The sequence below is a fragment of the Geotrypetes seraphini genome, chromosome 11 (genome assembly GCF_902459505.1).
Source record: "Geotrypetes seraphini chromosome 11, aGeoSer1.1, whole genome shotgun sequence".
Lineage (NCBI taxonomy): Eukaryota > Metazoa > Chordata > Amphibia > Gymnophiona > Dermophiidae > Geotrypetes > Geotrypetes seraphini.
Window position 1 is genome coordinate 8,434,450 of NC_047094.1, and position 20,296 is coordinate 8,454,745.

The 20,296-nt window shown below is 43.9% G+C and overlaps 1 protein-coding gene across 3 annotated transcripts; it reads right to left on the reverse strand.

The window, feature by feature from the left end:
- Window positions 1-4,343: 4,343 nt before the first annotated feature.
- Window positions 4,344-18,230, reverse strand: MIEF2 (mitochondrial elongation factor 2). Of its 3 annotated transcripts, none has more exons than XM_033914270.1 (5): window positions 18,075-18,230; window positions 12,980-13,340; window positions 9,691-9,844; window positions 8,613-8,784; window positions 4,344-7,545 (listed from the first exon to the last, which is right to left on the reverse strand). In XM_033914270.1, exons 3-5 carry the CDS (start codon window positions 9,835-9,837, stop codon window positions 6,479-6,481), a joined length of 1,386 nt encoding a protein of 461 aa, XP_033770161.1. In that variant the 5' UTR covers window positions 9,838-9,844; window positions 12,980-13,340; window positions 18,075-18,230; the 3' UTR covers window positions 4,344-6,478. The 3 variants fall into 3 exon arrangements, with proteins under 3 accessions (XP_033770161.1, XP_033770162.1, XP_033770160.1); XM_033914271.1 differs by having other exon boundaries at window positions 4,344-7,542; window positions 12,976-13,340; XM_033914269.1 differs by having other exon boundaries at window positions 12,976-13,340.
- Window positions 18,231-20,296: the final 2,066 nt, after the last annotated feature.

Here is a 20,296-nt window from a genome sequence, read left to right on the forward strand (position 1 = left end):
ACCACAGAAGAGGAAAAAAAATGAAGCGTGGTGGCATTGGCATTTTTCTAGCTGTCGAACCTGTTCCAAACTCAAGTATTATTACACGGGCTTTAGTCTTTCTAAGTCACTTGTAGTTGGAAAGTGGCTGGAGCATGTGCAAAACTAGTCCCATGACTTAAATTTGAGCCACATCAGATCTCGAGACCTACGCCTGCCTTCCCTTCCCCTGATGCATTGTGAGGAATTGCTGCTGCTGTAGCAGAGAAAAGTTAATGAAATAGGATGAAGTTTGGGGGGGAGGTGGTCCTAGCTTCTACAATATAAAAAAACTTAACTACAGTTAGAAAATTCCTCCTTCCAATCTGTCAGTCCCTGATTTCTATTCTTCCCTACTACCACCTCCACAGTGCTATCTGTAATCCATATGGCTGGGTCTAACTGCTGACCTCTGGTGCTATTTCTATTGTGCAAACTACTGCCCAAATTTTACTGCTTTCTTTTTGCAAATAACTAGGAACATGCAATACCTAAAGTAGGGTCCTTAGGTAGGATGAGCAAGGATGTGGAGGTTTTCAGAATTCACCAGATTTTTACATTCATGCTCTGAGAGAGACAGATAGCGAAATGCATAGATGTTTTTCAGAGTTTTATCTACAAATCGCCAATCATCCCTTCTGCTAGAAGGCATAGCCTGCCCACTTCCAGTGTAACCAGTAGCAGAGACTCGGAGTAGGATGCAGAGCACGGAAAGGAGCTCTAGTCACAGCGATGGAAGGAGTGATCTGGGAAGGTGAAGCCACCCCTGCAATGTTGTAATTCATTTCGATTGGAAAAATTGTTCCAAATGCTGCAGCATACAACTAAGCCACGCTAACCTAACAATTAAGGAACTGTACTTTGATAACACACAGAAACACACACATACTTGCCCCATACACAAATAAAAGAGCAACTTAAAACATGGGCTAGACAGACCAACCATAACATACAGGCAATGCAAATACAAGATGTATACATGCCACAGGGGTGCTGGAAAGAATTCCATCCTTCTTCAGCAAGGGATTTGCCCTGTAGTCACATTCCACAGGTAGTATCTGTCACCTACCAGGCCATGTGCAGATGGAACAGATCTATATCTGGAACAATAATGGGAGGGAGGAGACAGACTAAATAACAGACACTTTTCTGGCATCTCTCCCTTTGGAGTTATAAATAATAGCCACATTATCCTCATCCTCCTCAATAAAGGGCAAGCAAGCAGCTGCTGCCTAAAAATACACCTGGTTGCAGTCTAAACCAAGGAGAACCTGGGCCCAGAGTGGTCAGGCTGGTTTATGAGTGGCAGAAGCAGCATGTACCGTATATACTCAAATATAAACAGATTTCGGCTTCTTCAGTTGTGGCAGAGACGGTCAGGTTGAGGGCCTAGATGCTCTGGTTCAACATTGGCCAACGTAGGGGCTATTGTATGTGTTCCCTCCATGGCCATTAGTGAGCAGAGTTCTCTGTATAGTTCGCCATCCAGGCCTTGTGGTTCTGGTGGCTCCAGATTGGCCCATGTGGCCGTAGTACGTGGATCTGGTGAGGCAGCTGGTGGCGGATCCTCTTCCTCTCTTGGACAACCTTCTGACTCAGGGTCCCTTCTGTCTTACGGCTTGGCTCTTGAAAGGGATTGCCTAGGTAAGAAGGTATTCAGATAAAGTGATCTCAACTCTCTTGGGGTCCCGGAGGGATTGGCGTATATTTGAGGAGTGGTGTGCTGCGCATGGAGTGGTCTCTTTTCACGCTTCCTTGCGTACCATCTTAGAGTTCTTGCAGGATGGCTTGGACAAGGGACTGGGTTAGTTTTCTTTCCGGGTTCAGCTTGTGGCCTTATCAGCTTTTCGTGGGTTGTTGAAAGGTCAGCATTTGACTGCCATTCCTAATGTGATTTGCTTCTTACAGGCAGCCAAATTGCTCAAGCCTCCCATATGACCCTCTATTCCATCTAGGGATCTGGTTCTGTCTGTTCTAGTGCACCTACCTTTTGAACCATTGAGTGACTGTTCTTTGAAGGACCTTACTCTTAAAAACGGTCTTCTTGGTGGCCATTACTTCGGCTAGACGTGTTTGAGCTGCAGGTTTTCTCTTGTAGGGCTCCCTTCTTGGAATTTTCTAGGGAGCGGGTTGTCTTGCGGCCTATTCTTTCTTTTCTGCCAAAGGTAGTTTCTCCTTTCCATGTTAATCAGGCAGTAGTCCTCCCAATGTTGGTTAGCCAGGAGGGCTCTTTCAAGCAAAGACAGTTGCGAAAGTTGGATGTCAGTCGGGTCCTTCACTCTTATGTGCAGAGGCCCCAGGAGATCAGGAAATCAGATTATCTCTTTGTCCTTCTAGCGGGTCCTCGTAGGGGGGATTGTACTTCTAAGGTTACTATTGCACGCTGGATTAAGGAGACTTGCTTCCGCTTATCTTCTGAAGAAAAGTCTGTTCCAGAGTTTCTCAAGGCTCATTCCACTCAGGGTCAGGCAGCTTCTTGGGCTGAGTCTTCTCTAATGCCTCCAGTGGATATTTGTGAGGCTGTAGTTTGATCTTCTCTGCATTCCTTTGTCAGACACTACCATGTGGATGTTCAAGCACGTCGGGATGCAGTATTCAATAAACGTGTTCTGGTGTCGGCCCTTCGGGGTCCCACTCTTAATAGATACTGCTTTGGTACGTCCCATTCGTAAGGACTATACCAGTCTACCAGGCGATACAGGATTAATTAGGTTACCACATAGAAACATAGAAAGATGACGGAAGAAAAGGGCTATAGCCCATCAAGTCTGCCCACTCTACTGTCCCACCCCATTAAGTCAGAGTACTGCTCGACCCACGTAGAGATCCCACGTGGATGTCCCATTTATTCTTAAAGTCGAGCACGCTAGTGGCCACCTGCTAATTTTCTTTCTGTTAGCCTGTAGACTGGTATAGTCCCCTACCCTGTTTGTCTTTGTGTGGTGATTGCGGGTTTTTGTTTTGCTCATGTGCAGATTTTTGTTTTTTCTGTGGGTACTAGAATTTTTCTAGGGCCGGGGAGAATTAAGAACAGCTGCTATGGCTTAGCTGGTGAGCTGTGGGGATATTTTCTGTACCAGGGTTTAGTTCTACACATGTTCCAACAGTTGTTTACCAGTGTTTGTTGTTTTTACATTCCTGTTCGGAGTGTGTTTTACTGTTTTCAGTTGGTCTCTCCTAAGTTCTGCTTGGCTCTTCGGCAAGAGGGGAAGCTTGTATTACAGAGATGAAGCTATCCTCATATACAAGTTTGTTCTCAGTCTTCACCTGCTGGTAGTAGTGAGTTATATAACCCATTTTTAAGGACTATACCATTCCACAAGCTAACAGAAAGAAAATTAGCAGGTAAGAACCTAATTTCTCCTTGTTGCAAGCCTCAGCTGGGCCTGCCGTATGGCCTGGTGGGGTGGGCAAAGGGAGGAGGGATCCCTCCTGTCCCAGCCAACTCTGCCAAATTTTTTTCATCTACCTCCTGCTTAACTTTTTGAATCCCTGGTGGTCCAGCAGTGTACCAGGCAGGAGTGAGTTTTCCTTGCCCCACTCCCTGAATGGCCACTTCGAGTTCTCAAGGCCCAGCAGTGCACCGGGCATAAGCAAGCTTTCCTTGCTCCTTCCTGACACTGAACCACTTGCTGAATGGCTCTCAAGTTCTTGTGGCGGCCATTCAGTGAGCGGCTCAGTGCCGTGCAGGAGCGAGGAAAGCTTGCTCATGCCCAGTGCACCACTGGGCCTCGAGGCAGCCATTCAAGGAGGTGCTCAGCACGGTGCAGTAGCAAGAAAAGCTCGCTCCTGGACCACCAGGGATTCAAAAAGGTACAAGACGGGAGGTAAAAAAAAAATTGGCAAAGAACCTGGGACAGGAGTAATCCCTCCTATTCCAGCCCAGCAGGTCATATGGAAGGCCCAGTGGGAGGCCTGCAGGACATCAGGAGAGAGGGAAGACAGGGTAGAGTGCCAGGGAGGGCAGGGGGCTGGGTGAGGAGCCTGGGAGGGGGCAAGGCACAGATCCTGGCAGGGCAGATGAACATTAAACTCCACATCTTATATTCAAGTCAACCTTTTTTCAGGGAAAAAGGGTACCTAGTTTTATACTTGGATCGACTTATATTCGAGTACATACGTTACTTTTGTAAGCAAACTGATGCTAGTGAACTCATCCCAATACAGTACCTAGTCTTGGCCTGTTTGGTCCTAAGACTGTAGGCTCATAGTTTTAAAATGATGCAAGGTGATCCTTATCCTTCATTACCTAGAACTGCTGCATTTGAATGCCAGGATAAGATGTACCCCACCACGTATAAAGAACAAACATTGTTACAAGGCTGTAAAGCATTACATATTTTAAAAAGCTTTATTCTCACCACTGTATGAAATGTTATTTAAAATATAATTACTCAAGATTTACAAGAAAGTAGCAGCACACAAGGATGGTCAAAAATCTTCCAAGAACAGCTACAGCCAACTACAAATCACTTATTAATGTTCCATATTTATTCTTGTGCAAGTCTGGTAGCACAGATTATTAATACACTGAGAAATATCTCTCAAGTATCGCAAAAATAAATCTATCAGCAACCACTTTGAACACGTAATGGTTGGACAATGCATAGAAACAAAATACATAGAATACTTATTAAGAATACAGCAGACTTTGGCTCCTCAACTGCTATCAAGGAACTCCTCTCACCCTGTCCAGCGGACAGTGGAAACAATTCTTAGCTTTCATCCCATATGGCCTCTGGCTGTAGTGCAAAGCATCATCCCCAATCCCTCCATATCTTGGGCAAGACACTTCATCCTCCATCGTCCAAGTTTATACCTAAAGTCATCTGAGACAGGGAAATACCTATCTTACCTGCCTTTGTAACCAGTTGAGCTCAGATTTGGAAAGGCAAGTAACAAAATCCAAAGCTGGTGAATGCACTTGATAACCAAAAATAAAGAGGTAAGTGGAACTTGACACAATTACAGCTTAGGAGTCATCCGAGTCTAAATACTCCTGGCCTTGATTTGCATAGTAGGGATCCGTCCACTCAACTGACAGCATCTTGATTCTGTCATGAGAGGGAGCAATGATGCTCAAACTGCACTGCAAAAACAGCAGCTAGAAGTGGCTTGGATATGAGCCCTGTAACATTCAGAGTAAAATTGATGTTAGAACCCGGAGGTGATGGAAAACCATCTCTGTCCCCAGTGCAAAACAGCTATTGATCTTACTCAGGTTCATATGCTGCTCTTCCTGCTTCTACCCACAGAAAAGATGGCACACGTACAAGCAAAGGCTTAGCTGGGGGAGTGGGGGGGGGGCAAAGGGAGTAGCCACTCTCCCAAAAGGATGTTGAATGAAATGGCACTTACCTGGATTGGACCTGCAGACTATTTTACAAAATGTCTCCTCCGTGTGGTGTCTTGTTACCTCTCTGGCCAAAGCATGAGTGACCTGCTGGATCTGGCTGAATGCCCATTGCCACCATTTATGAAAATCCTCTAAATAGGCCCACTCCGGTCTGGCTAGCATTGGTTCCCTAAGCCTATAAAGGGTAGGGTTTGATACTTCAGCAACAGGAGTAATTTGATGGAAGGCTACAAGGGCTATCACTACAAGGCCCAGTAGGCCAGGAATAGATGGCTTCATTGCACTAGCTAGGTAGGCTATTGGGAAAATAGGTTTTAGTAAGTACAAAGCAAATGCAAACTGATGCCTAAGTGGTAAGGCCGATGGGGCAAGCAAACCTTTACATCTAGCAAAAGTAACATCTTAGGAACAGTTTATTAGCACTGTAAGAGTTTATATCAATCTGACAACCTCTTCTTTACAAGGGCTTTACTAACAGAAAATATGAAAGTGATAGGAACATGGTTATCTTTCCAAAGTCTGGACATTCACAAACATTGCAGATTTTTAAGTGTTTCCTCCCCCAACACAGTATGTGCCCCTAACTGTTGGCCCTGGCGACCAGTACCCTCACTTGCACTGAAGGCTGGAGCTTCCCGTAAGAGGTGCTGCAATGCCAGAAGCCTTCCCTGCATTCCAGCATATTTAAACCTCGCAGACCTCTGAGCAAATCTCCTCCAGCAGCCTGAGCTAAAAGTCAGCCCTGTTTCTTATTTTTCTTAAGCAAAACATCATGTATTTCAGTAAAATTGATTTGTCACATTGCAGGTACCAAGCCTTGCTCAACTGAATGCAATCTGATCACTCATAGCTGGGACAGTTTTCTACTTTTTCATAACACAACTTCTGCTAGGAAAGTTTTAACCACATTGCAGAAAACTGAAATATCAGCCAAGAAGTATAGTTAAGATTGTTGTATTAAATACTTCAATTGTGGTCAAGAATTACCTAGTATGGTAACTAAAGTTATATTCTCTCCCTCCTCTTATACTTTTTGATATTTTCAGGAGGAGTCCCAGAAACCAGAATAGTTACAAGTTTCACGTAGGACACAGCTGATCATTTTTATCCACATTTTTGCAACAAAGCCTCTGGCGTCCCTAAAGCGCTATACAAAACATATCCCATCTCATCAATTTCGTCTTCCTGCAAGTCAGAAAACAAGTTTACTCTGCTATCAAAATAGCAGGGAAGGACGCCTTTCTCCAAGTAACCAATGAGCTCTTCCAGTACTTGCTGAAACCTGTCAGCTAAATTTGTCTCTGTCCAATCAGATTCTGTATCACAGAGATGGAGGATGACATGGGTCAGGTGGCTTCCGGTTAGTTTGCTCAGGGAGGGGTGATCTTTGCAGATGCTCTTTAGTATTTTGAGACAACAGCGTCTGATGCCAGAGTCTCTGCTGTCCAAATCCAGAAGTGTCTGTGTCTCCGCTGTATAAAAGCTCTGGCACCACAGGTTATCCATAGGGCCCTTTAAGTATGGTACAGCTAGTAGCACTACTTCTCCCATTTTTGCCATAGTGAAGATAGAAATGCTCATGTTGTTCTGACCATGTTTTACTTCCAACTTAAGTTCTTCAGGTGCCACCACAGGTCTGATGATACACTCCAACATGCTGCCTATGACTGGCCAGTTAATGGAGCCCACCAAGATTTTATGAAGAGATTCAATAAACATAGTTGAAGAAAGGTAGCCACCCACTATAAACCTATCCCAGGGACTGCTCCCACGGACAAAATACTCCAGGGCCTTCCGTCTTACCATCCAGAACTGAGGATTGCTCAGGATGGTTTCTTCACCTGGAATAAAGTTCCAGAGTGTGGGTTCCAAAACTAGTGGCACCATAAAACAAACATGGTCTGCAGTGACAGCCTGGAGATCATCCACCAGTGAACCGCTAAGGTACATAGTAGCAAAAGGCATTTCAGGGTGCTTGAGGCGGAGGAAGTCCTGCAATTCGACACAGATAGCTTCAGCTAGCTGCTTGCTTTGAAAAATCTCACTTTCTGCTATAACTGTGTAATTTTGGTAGTAATCCAGCAGCTTCTCCTGCAGCGTGGAAGACAGCTGAATCATCTTCACATCACCTCGGAGTAGCTCCTGCTCAGCAACATTGTGAAGAGGGGCTTCTTGAGCGGGGAAAGAGCAAAGAAAAAAAATCAACATTTGCCTCCTACACAGCTGCTGGTGCTTTACAATAGATATGTTAAACCTACAGAATACGCAAGGAGCTAGCAAGAGCTGAACTTGGAAAAAGTCCCACAAAGATAAAAGAAACTAACATTTAAACTCATCCATAGGATATGTAAGGCTCGCTGGAAGTCAGCATACATTGCACAGTGGATATTATTACTCTAATAAAATAAGCCATCCTAATAGCGTTAATGCAAAGAGAGATCAGAAGAATTCATAACCTAATAATGTGGCACTGAAGCCCAGTTTGATAGCAATCTGGATGCAGAGAGGGGGCTAGCAGGCCTTCTGAGCTATTACAATGTTTGTGCCGTGCAAGATCTTCTGACAACTATTATAAACTAGCAAATTACAGTATACTAAAAGAAAATTCCACCTTTTAAGGGGGCAATGTTCAGCCCATGATGATGTATGGCTTCTAAGTATGTGCAGCCCCTGGCAATGAATGTGTGTACTGATCTGGACGTTATCTGGGCACCAGCCAATATTTAGACACGTGCCTGGTTAACACAACACATATAGTTAGGATAGCTAAGTTGTGGCTCTGCTTCTAGCCTAGCTGGTTGTGAAGATATTTGGGGGAATACTACATGGTTAAATGCCACTGGGCATAGGTTGCTTGCCAGCTCAGGTTTAACCCTTTATTTGGCATTGTTGCTCAGAAGCAACATGCAGATCTGCATCTTCAAATGCTTGTTACTTGGTACTGTTGCTCTCATTCAACATCAGTTAAAGGGTTAACCTCTTTGAATATTGGGGCTATTATATTCTGCTGAAAGATTCATAAGAACATAAGAATTGCCATCTCCGGATCAGACCCTGGGTCCATCAAGTCCGGTAATGCTATTCTGTTAGCATGGCACATTTGAGGACTGGATGGATAAGTTTATAAATGCTTAACACACTGCTGATTCCTGCATGGAAAGCGGCGCAGGATGATGAGAACTAAAATATTGCCCTGAGAATTTAAGAGAAAGCTCAAAGATAAGATGCTGATCCAGACCTGTAGCAGTGGGAGGAAGAGGCTCGCTGAGGGCAGCCCGATTTGCTCTCTGTAAAAGTTTGGGTGATGAATTTGGCCAGTTTACTTCTTTCCAGCTCTCCTCAATCAAAGTCTGTTCCACCTTTGCAACCTCCTCTTTATCATCAGGTGGGCTGGTAGCGCGCTCAATAAGCTGATTGAAAAGGAAACAAGTAAATAAAACCATAATTTAATGTTAAAACTGTCACTCAAATGCCCCCATTCCCCAAAAGAAAAGAACTTCTAGAAATAGTTGCACCAAGTCTAATGTCATAAAAGGGTGGGGTCATCTCCTGGCGAGGTGATGAAATAAAAGGCAACCATGTCTGCTGGGGAAAGAAAAGAGCTCATATTGTATTACCAATGAGTGAATCGCTTCATGTTGCAACCACACCTCAAGTATTGCATTCAATTCATTTTAGTTCCTTTTCTTTTGAACCATAAAAGGTTCAAAGAAGAGGAACTAAACTGACAAAGGGGAAGGAATTCCTCTCGCATGAGGTTAGAGCACTTTAGCTTGGAAAAGAGATGGCTGAAGGGAGATAGGATTGAAGTCGAATCGAACGGGTCCAAGGGAATCCATTTTTTACCCTTTCAAAAAGTACAAAGACTAGAGAACACTCAAAAGTTACAGGGAAATACTTTTTTTTTCACTCAAAGAATAATTAAGCTCTGGAACTCATTGCCAGAGGACGTGGTAACAGCGGTTAACATCGATGGGTTTAAAAAAAAAGCCACTGCTTGCCCTAGGATTGGTAGCATGGCATGTTGCTTCTCTTTGGGTTTCTGCCAGGTTTTTGTGACCTAGATTGGCCACTGTGGAAACAGGATACTGGGCTAGATGGACCATTAGTCTGACCCAGGATGGCTAGTGTTATGTTCTTATTAAGTAAAAATACTCCACTGTTAATAACAAATCAGAATACAGACATGTGCAAGATTTATTTGATTTAAACTATGTATATGTCTGAGTAATTTCATATTTCAAGTAGTTGAAACAAAGACAAAATTTCCCTGACAAATGCAAATTAGGGTCCCAATAAGCACCTGAAACACTCACCCGTTTCACAGCCAGAGTTGCGATGCCCAGCATAACTGCACCTCCAACTCCCAGGACCAGCCTTGCATTTGCCAACAGGAAGTCCACTACACTTCCAATCCCATCGTCATTCCTCTTTTTGCCTCGCTTCTGCAGGAATTCTGCCATCTTTAAACTGCAGTGAGAAAAAAAAGCCAATGTGATAACGATGTCCTGCTCTAATGGGCCAATGCTCAACATTAATGGTTTGGGCGCTGTGAGACCAAAAGTAAGGAGGAAGAACGTGCCTGGAGCATGTGCAGAAGAGTTTTGCAATAAACACAGCTCTGCACCTGTGCCCTTAAATATAAGGTCTTCAATTTTTTTTTTCACTTGAAAGGCTTATATGTAGGTGCAAAAAACAGGCGCCCATGTGTGCTTTCATTTTTGGGTTTGCTCGGACCTGCACACATTTGGTTTTCAATTCCAGCACTTAAAGAGGCTTGCACAGGTTTCCTTCCGTTTGTGAAAGAAATCAAAAGTGCCAGATTTTAAGCTGAAAAAATTAGAATCTCTTTCTTAAACACTCCAACAGCTCAGAGCTGGTGTTAGGTTTGGGAGGGTTTGTTTATGCACTTTTCTCTGAGCATTGGGAAGGAACAAATGACCTCATTTAAATACAATTTGTGCTCATCCTTAGCATGGGTGTTTTTTGCGCTAGTCCAGCCTGTAAGCAATTGCTTCTTAGTAATCAGAACTAAACAGGCAAAGAGCATGTCTAAGCCCTGATGAGGAGTTAAATACCCCGGCCAATAGTTCCCATTTTAAACTTTGAGCCATACTGGAGGAGGAGGGCAGAACACTCATTACCAAGGACAAAAGTCTACTTCGGGCAACAAAGGCACAGGCTATACCTTTCTTACAAAAGATCTTCCTAAATGGTATTTCACCCCTCAAAGTATGGCAGACTTAGAGAAAAGGGGAAAAAAGAAGTTCAATCGATACTCACATTTATTACTTATTGTAAGAATTTCAACTCAAATCTTCTTTTCTATTCCAAGATGTCGTGTGAAGTACAATTGAAATTGTATAAATCAACCTATGCACCGATACAAAGCAGGCGCACACATGAACACCTGCTGGTTAGGTATTTTATCAAAGCAGGTGCTACCTTTCATCCACACATATCCCGAGCATCTTCCCTATAACATTCCTAGAGCATCAACCAATGGGTAATACAGAAGGTATCAGAGGTATTTTACAAGGTAACAGAAACTTTTACTGTCAACCTGCAGAAAATTGCAAGCCACAACAGTCGTTTTGGTATTTAAACTGGAAATTAAAAAACTATTTTAGAAACCATGAAAGCACATCATAGATAATCTATCACTGTTAATTGCAAAGCATTAAAGACTTTCATATAGGACCTGTGTATAATCTATAATAGACACTATCTTACAGAGAAGGAGCATCTCTCACACACACACACACAAATGAAGTCCATATTACGTTTTATGTGATGGGGAGGGGGCATTTTCTATTATAACCCTACCAACCTGTAAACCACCAATATCTGTGCCATTCTTTCTATAGTCTCCTACCCTAGCCACCTCATCAGTCCCCTTGTAAATCCCTATCTAAGCAATGTGTATAGATTCACCTTTATCCTGTGTGTGTCTTGGATTGGAAACTCTTTCGAGCAACGTCAGGTACTAGTGATGACAGGCTACTGACCCAGAAAGGCTATTCTTATGTTCCTAACGTACAGCGCTATAGAAATACAATAATAAATAGTAGTACAGTACTCCCCCGATATTCGCAGGGGTTCCGTTCCAGGAAATCTTGAAAAACTGCAAATACGGTTTTTAGTGGGGGAGACGTGGGGATAGGCAGCGACAGCCATGAGCCCGAACGCTGAACAGAAAAGCACGTGATTCGGGTACCTCACAGGAGGCACGCACTCCGGCGAGGAATCTCGGAGCAGCTGTGTGCACGAGGCAGGAAAGCCTGTACCGGCGTGATGGAAAGCGCCCAAGCCTGCGGTTATCTCCCGCTGTCGGCACACGCACTACTGAGGTTTGGGCAGGGAGGTGAACAAGCTTCTCTAGCTGATTACACCAGAGCCCTCTTCAGCCCGAAATCCAGTGGTTGAAGTCATGTCCGTAGGTGTTTTTAGTGGGGGAGACAGGAGAGAGCAGCCGGCGCGCCGGCAAGTGAAGGAAATCACTTGCGGTATGCTCCAACCGCCTTTTTGGGCCTCACCAATCAGGAGCTGCTTTGACACATAGCTCCTGATTGGTGAGGCCCGACTTTAGTGCAGGAAGAGGCGGTCAGAGCATACAGCGAGTAATCTCCCTCATTTGCCGGTGTTCCAGCTGCCCTCTCCTGCCGGGTCATTTGCAGTCAGAAAATACCACGAATGACCGAGGGAGCACTATAGTAGTAATGTTTATATTCTGGGTATACCTAGATTAACATACATTGAAAAGAAAACAATAGACAAAAGGCTTTATCTTAATGATATTATTCCCACAAATTAGGATGACAAACTGACGTTGGATAAAGCTATGTACTTTTGTATTATGGTACAGAATTCAACAATTCATTATATTTAGAATACTGCACAAAATAGCTATACAAAAAGAAAGCTGCCGATTCCTAGCTGGCCTTAATCCTCTTCTAGGTGGACAGGAACTGAAACTTTAAAATTCTTGAGCAAGAAAGGTTTAGTAAAAATCGGGAGTTTTTCTCCTTTTTTGCGTAGAAGGAACTCTTTAAAGATAACATTCGATCCTTGTTCTATTGTATATGGTTGGGAGGAGGGAAGGGATACAAAGGGGGGGGGCGGGTAATTCTTGGGTGGGATGGGGGGTTGTATTTGGTATTGGTTGCTTGCTCTGCAAATTGTAAAACTTGATGACACTCTGTGTTGTATTGTTTTGTGGGATTTTTGTCATCAATAAAAATGGTTTAAACATAAAGATAACGTACATACATCACCAAGAAGCAACAGCTGACTAAGATTCCTTTCCCCCTCCCCCAAGTTGCCACAATTTACCATCTCCTCACACATGATCACAAGAATGAGTCACCTCAATCCATGCCCAAACCATACATAAGTTTGGATCCGATTATAAACTTGGCCAACAGGAGCAAAGATATCCAAAAGATAAGGTCACTTTACAGCAAGCAAAGGTCAAATGGAAAACCACTGTACTATGTACTCTCCTAGGGGAGGAACAGTGAACTCAGAAATAAACATCTCCTGTTTTCTGAACATTTTAAATAAAGATAATATTACTGTCAGGTGACAGCATCATGCGTTACCTGCCTCTGGGGATGGGTTAGGGCCGATCCGTACACAGAGCAGCAGACTAACAATTCACGTCTTCAGCTCCTCTGAACTCTCTCGGACCCCAGTCTTGTCCAAGCTTTCTCTCTTGTAGTCCTGTACCTCTGAAGTTCACACCTCTTCTCTCTGGGCAGAGAAGTGTTCCAGGTCTTCATGCCCTCGCTGATTACTCCAGCAGCAGGCCCTTCAGTATCACAATCATGTCATGTCTGTCTCATCACATCGCACCAACCGTAAACTCTTCAAAGAAGGGACCATTCATTTATTGTGGGTCCATGCCTTGTGCTGACCATTCACTTCATCTCTCCGATTGTCTTCCACAGAGCTCTATAAATCCATGCTGCAGAAAAACAAATCAACCATAAGCATGCAGCCATATTGAGTAAAGATCTACTCTGGCAAAACAATTCAGGGCCTCATATGGAGAGGAACAAGTAACACAAACCACACTTGAAAAGAAAAGATTATTCCAGTTTCTCAAGATTACCATATTTTGGTGGCGACTGTATAAAGTGGTAAAGGTCATGGAGTTGATATACCACCTTTCTGTAGTACAATCAAAGAGGTTTACATTATAATCTGCATGTTATCTTTATCGGCATAGCAGCAAATGGATTTAACAATACACTAATGCTGGGTTTTACAAAGCCATGGTAGAGGTTTCTACCGCAGGCCGGTGAAGTAAATCTCAGACGCTCATAGAATTCCTATGAACATCAGAATCTTTACCTCACTGACCCGCAGTAGAAAACCTCTACCCTGTGGCTTTGTAAAGAGAGTCCTAAATGAATCAGAAACTTCATGTATTTTGAGATAGTAAAGTATGCAACCAAAAGATGTTTGTGATGGGCAAAAAAATTCAGACTGTGCTTTCACCTTACTGCACCCCGTAGATATGTATCTGTACAAACAATTTACAGAATCCACTTTGATGTTAGTAGCACTGCAGCTGCTTCATGAAGAAGCTTTACTGGTGTGCATATAAAGTTCTGGGCTTCTTTCTAAAGAACTAAATCCAGACGTATCATCTATTAATTTCAGCTGAGTATTACCAGTTCTATTTATCGAAAGGGACAATGTGTATCTCTTAAAATATTTCAGCAATCATGCCTCACAAATCCTACTCTACAGCAACAGCTGGAGTGGGGAAGCAGCCCAGATATTCCTTGTAACCCTGTACTAGTCAATTTGCCTTCTACTGTCTGATACAAACTTAAGAACAGATTATTGTGCACCACCTAGAACCACAAGATTAAGTGGCAAAAAATATTTTAACTAAATAAATGTACTCATTCATGTTATTTAATACAGAGACCATTATTTTCCATAGGGCTATATTTCATTCATGGGTTAATCTACCTCTTGAAACGGAAGCCCTCTGGGGACATGGAACGATCTACTACCAGCATACACCTGCCAAACACTTGCAGGGTTCCATTCCATCTGCCCATGCTTTAATAGAACTGGTGCCACCGTGCCTCCAGTCCATGTGGGTCAGCAGATCCAGAAGCCAGCTCTTAATTCTGCTGCTCACAGTGGAATGCTTCAAAAAGCTTTTGTAATGATAGCATGAAGTTAACAGGCCCCCTAAGATCTCTCAAGACCTTTAGTAAGTTTGACCCCAGTGCCTATACACATTAAACACAGCTGATGCCCAACAACAATAGCCAAAAAATTATAAGTCCTTTGAAAAAGGCTTAATATGAATCAGTTGCTCAAGTTTCAACATACATAGTGAGATCTTTAAGTCTGTCCCTATACGCCTTATGATGAAGGCCACACACCATTTTAGCAGCCTTCCTCTGGACCGACTCCATCCTTTTTATATTTTTTGAAGGTGCGATCTCCAGAATTGTACACAATATTCTAAATGAGGCCTCACCAGAGTCTTAGACAGGGGCATCAATACCTCCTTTTTTCTACTAGCCATACCTCTTCCTATGCACTCTAGCATCCTTCTGACTTTCACTGTCACCTTTTCAACCTGTTTGGCCACCTTAAGATCATCACATACAATCACACCCAAGTCCCACTCTTCTGTCGTGCACATAAGTTCTTCACCCCCTAAATTAGGGATCTCAAAGTCCCTCCTTGAGGGCCGCAATCCAGTCGGGGTTTCAGGATTTCCCCAACATAGTAGATGACAGCAGATAAAGACCCGAATGGTCCATCCAGTCTGCCCAACCTGATTCAATTTAAAATTTTTAATTTTTTTCTTAGCTATTTCTGGGCAAGAATCCAAAGCTCTACCCAGTACTTTGCTTGGGTTCCAACTGCCGAAATCTCTGTTAAAACCTACTCCAGCCCATCTATACCCTCCCAGCCACTGAAGCCCTTCCCAGCCCATCCCCCACCAAACGGCCATACACAAACACAGACCGTGCAAGTCTGCCCAGTACTGGCCTTAGTTCAATATTTAATAGTATTTTCTGATTCTAGATCCTCTGTGTTCATCCCACGCTTCTTTGAACTCAGTCACAGTTTTACTCTCCACCACCTCTCTCGGGAGCGCATTCCAGGCATCCACCACCCTCTCCGTAAAGTAGAATTTCCTAACATTGCTCTTGAATCTACCACCCCTCAACCTCAAATTATGTCCTCTGGTTTTACCATTTTCCTTTCTCTGGAAAAGATTTTGTTCTACGTTAATACCCTTCAAGTATTTGAATATGCATTGAAAGTGGTGCATGCACATAGATTTCATGCATATTCATTGGGGAAATCCTGAAAACCCGACTGGATTGTGGCCCTCAAGGAGGGACTTTGAGACCCTTGTCCTAAACTGTACCGTTCCTTCAGGTTTTTGCAGCCCAAATGCATGACCTTGCATTTCTTAGCATTAAATTTTAGCTGCCAAATTTCAGACCATTCTTCAAGCTTCGCTGTCTTTCTTCATGTTATTCACACCATTCTGGGTGTCTACTCTATTGCAGATTTTGATATCATCTACAAAGAGGCAAATCTTACCCGACAGCCCTTCAGCAATATGGCTTATAAAAATGTTAAAAAGAACAGGCCGAAGAATAGACCAGCCCGAGGGCAGGGCACTCAGTTTATTTATCAGACATCTGTGTGGAACATGATCAAAGGCTTTGCTAAAGCATAAATACATCACATCTAGCACACTCCTTCTATCCAATTCTCTGGTCATTGGCCATCATACTTTTAGATATTAAATGTTTTCTGGGATATACACACATCTCAAGGTTAATTTCTCAGTTATTTAGGCAGGTACACAGGCTTTTTAAAAACTGCCCACCTTTCCTGCAGGCAAAAACACACACTGAAGGTTATTTGAGTTTACTGACATTCAATAAAGAGCCTAAATCAAACACACAATAACCCTCAATCAAGTTTCAAAGGCCACGAATATAAAAACATGACTTTAGTGTCATGTATCCCTACCCATACACACAAATAATCTAGCAAAGAAAGTTATACTGCAGCACTGGATTGGGGATACTTTGCCATAATTGTCACACTGGATGACTCTTATGTCCCAAATGGCAGGATGGGAACAGTGGAGATTGGAAAGTATTGGGTGGGGGGGGGAGAAATGTGCTATAAAATGTATAGACTGCTGGCAACACTTCTACCTCTGAGGATACTGTGATGTAGTGACAGCGCATTGGGGGGGAGGGGGAAAGAAGGTGAAAAAATTGGAAATAGGATCTTATTTGCTACGAGTCTTGTAGTTTTGCACCATTTTATTTAAAAATGTATTACTCGTAACCATCCGACAATTCTGAGCGAGTTACAATCCAACATACATAATTAAAACAATGTTTATATTTTTTCTCTAAGCGCTGTATGGTTGGGTTGTAGTAGTTTGTATATGCGCATTGTCTGTAATGTCTGCTATTCTTTGTTTCAATGGGAAACATCCGAATCCCTATGGCAGGCTCTGTCTCTAACAGTGTTCAAGGCCCAGTTAAAAGTCCACCACTTTGAGAGTGCTTTCGACTCCTCACTTTGGGTTCTGCATCCCCAACCCTATATGTCATGTCTATCCAAGTTAGATTGTAAGCTCTTCCAAGCAGGGACTGTCTATAAATGTAAGCCCACCTCTTTGAGAGTGCTTTCGACTCCTAACTCCTCTCACCTTGGGCTCTGCATCTCCAACCCTATGTCATGTCTGTCCACGTTAGATTGTAAGCTCTTCTGAGCAGGGACCGTCTATAAATGTCAGCCCACCTCTTTGAGACTGCTTTCGACTCCTAACTCCTCTCACCTTGGGTTCTGCATCTCCAACCCTATGTCATGTCTGTCTGTCTGTCTGTCCAAGTTAGATTGTAAGCTCTTCCGGGCAGGGACCGTCTATAAATGTCAACCCACCTCTTTGAGACTGCTTTCGACTCCTAACTCCTCTCACCTTGGGTTCTGCATCCCCAACCCTATATGTCATGTCTGTCCAAGTTGGATTGTAAGCTCTTCCGAGCAGGGGCCGTCTATAAATGTCAGCCCACCTCTTTGAGGCTGACTCCTAACTCCTCTCACCTTGGGTTCTGCATCTCCAACCCTATGTCATGTCTGTCTGTCTGTCCAAGTTAGATTGTAAGCTCTTCCGAGCAGGGACCGTCTATAAATGTCAGCCCACCTCTTCGAGACTGCTTTCGACTCCTAACTCCTCTCACCTTGGGTTCTGCATCCCCAACCCTATATGTCATGTCTGTCCAAGTTGGATTGTAAGCTCTTCCGAGCAGGGGCCGTCTATAAATATCAAAATGTACAGCACTGTGTATGCCTTTCAGCACTATCCGCCTGTTTTAGGAAGCCGCCAGCAACAGCCCTGAAGCCCTTTAAATCTTCAGGGCCACTAGTGCGGCTTTGTAAAGCAGACCCTATATGTTTATTTAAGATTTGATCTAGGGCTCCTGCATTTTACTGACCTAAGGGGTTTAGAAAGTAAAATGAAATTAGGGACTTGAGAAAAACGACCCCGAGATTAAAATAAAACTGTATAATACATTTCCAAGATCAAAAATCAAAGAGACAGAAAATAGAAAGAAGGAAAGAGAAAACCGATTTAAGAGCTAGAAAAGCCTCCGAGGCGGCCTGATATCGAGAAACCCACCAAGCAGCCTCGGGTCCCGCTGGTCGACCGCGTCTCCGGCTCTTCCGACTGACGCTCGAGGGGCGCCTTAGAAGCGACCGAAGGCCGTCAGCCAGCTCCGCCGCTCTTCCCCGCCCCCCTCCAGGCTCCGCTTCCGTCTCCAACTGTTTTTTTTTTTGGGGGGGGGGAGGGGTTTCGCCTCGCCACGCCCCCCGCCCCCGGACGCAGAAGGCGAAGCCGAGGCCTGAGCGCACGCGCCGCGCCAGCAGCCAATGGCTGACGACGCCGGGTGCTGACGGTCCCACAATGCACTCACCGCGGAACTGCGGCTTGACCTTAGCTTCTCGGGCCAGGTGATTGGTGGCGAGGGAGAAGGGGGCGGGCTCTGCTGCTTGGCTCGGTGAATAGATTGCCAGTTGCTGGGCTGACGTCTGCAGCCCAGGGCGGAGATAGTCACTGTACAAGAAAGAACATTTGGGTTTTCTTGATTTCCGCAATGAATATGCATGAGATCTATGGGCATGCACTGCTTTCAATGCATATTCATTGGTGAAATCCTGAAAACCCGACTGGATTGCGGCCCTCAAAGAGGGACCATTGCATTATTAATAGAGTATTCTCAGGATTACCACCACTGCTAATGCATTGTGGATGCTGATGGGCACCCCCAATATTGAGCAAACTTCTTGGGTCCATTGAGGGGATTTGGCACCTAGGTATTATTATTCTTTTATTTCAGGCCGTGCATATAAATTAGAAATAAATCAGCCTGGGGTTGGGTATCCCTAACCCGAGCAAACTGCTGTGAATAGTAATAGGGCGTGGTATAATTGACTTATTGCTACATGGCAGAGAAATAACACTATGCTCTTGAACTGTGCAATTGGATTGTTATCTGTAGCTCTCTCTCTCTTTTTGAATGAGTTTGGCAATGAGAATGGGGAGGGTGCACTCTCTTGTCTCTTTCTGTTTGAGGTGTTTGTTTTTGTTTTGTGGGGGAGTGCTCTCTGTCTCTTTGGATGAGACTGTCAGTGAAGGGAAAGATGTTTTCTCTCTCTGGGTGAGACTGCCAGTTAGGGGGAGGGGCCTATCTCTTTCTGATTGAGATAGTGAAGTGTTTTCTTTCTCTCTGCTTGAGACTGCCAGGGGAGGGGGGCGCCTGTTACTCTCTAAGTCTGACTGAGCCCCTCATTAAAGAGGAGAGTGTTCTTTTTCTCTCTCTGCTTGAGACTGCCAGTGAAAGGGAGGATGCTATCCCTCTCTCTTTCTGACTAAGGCTGTCAGTGAAGGGGAGAATGCTGGCTGTCTCTCTCTTATTGAGGCTATAAGTGAAGCGGAGGGGCGACCCAGCGTAAGAAAAATGGAGTCTCAATATTTTTCCATGATAAACTCTCTCCTGTAGTTCACTCTTCTACGACGGACAAGGATGGAAGATGGTGCTTGGTGCACGCTGCGTTGCACTCAGTGAACTTTGTGTTCCTTAACATTTATGCTCCAGTCCTAGACCACCCAGAATTTTTCCAAGACCTTCAGATGGCGTTAGTAGAATACAGTTCTTGCCCTTTAGTACTTGGAGGCGATTTCAATCAAATTCAAGATATTTATATTGATAGATCATCTTCTTGCAAACCCTCCAAATCCAAGTCATTCACAGCCTTACATGCCCTTAAAGATGCCTTCTCCCTTGTAGATCCATGGCGTTTGTTTAATCCAAAGGGTAGAGAATACTCTCACTTCTCACCACCTCATAATACCTACTCAAGAATAGACTTCTTTCTTATATCCTCCTCTCTCATTCAGGACCTGGCAAACAATGTTATTCACCCAATCTCTCTTACAGATCATGCGGCCACCTCCCTACACCTACTTATCTCTGCCCCCCGCAAAGAATCTTCTTCTTGGAGACTAAACAATGCTTTACTCTTAGACTCAGAAATAGCTGACAAAATTCAATCTTTCACTGCTGAATTCTTCGAACTTAACTCCAAAGATCCAGAAATTTGCCCATCCATTGTCTGGGAGGCTTATAAAGTCTCCCTTAGGGGTGAACTTATCAATCTCGCCTCTTGGAAAAAGAAACAATCCATGAAAAAAGAGAAAGACTTAGAATCTTCTATCAAAGAGTTAGAACTACAACATATGTCTACCCACTTACATGATCCATCTATTTTTCAACGTATACATTACATTACATTACATTACATTCGGGATTTCTATTCCGCCATTACCTTGCGGTTCAAGGC

What these genes read in the sequence shown, in the direction of transcription:
- MIEF2 (XM_033914270.1), bottom strand. Translation starts at nt 9,837, where the DNA reads ATGGCAGAATTCCTGCAGAAGCGAGGCAAAAAGAGGAATGACGATGGG. An exon ending in CAACTCTGGCTGTGAAACGG is followed by an intron (nt 8,785 to 9,690) that starts GTGAGTGTTTCA and finishes CTTTTCAATCAG; the next exon opens with CTTATTGAGCGCGCTACCAG. An exon ending in TCTTCCTCCCACTGCTACAG is followed by an intron (nt 7,546 to 8,612) that starts GTCTGGATCAGC and finishes TCCCCGCTCAAG; the next exon opens with AAGCCCCTCTTCACAATGTT.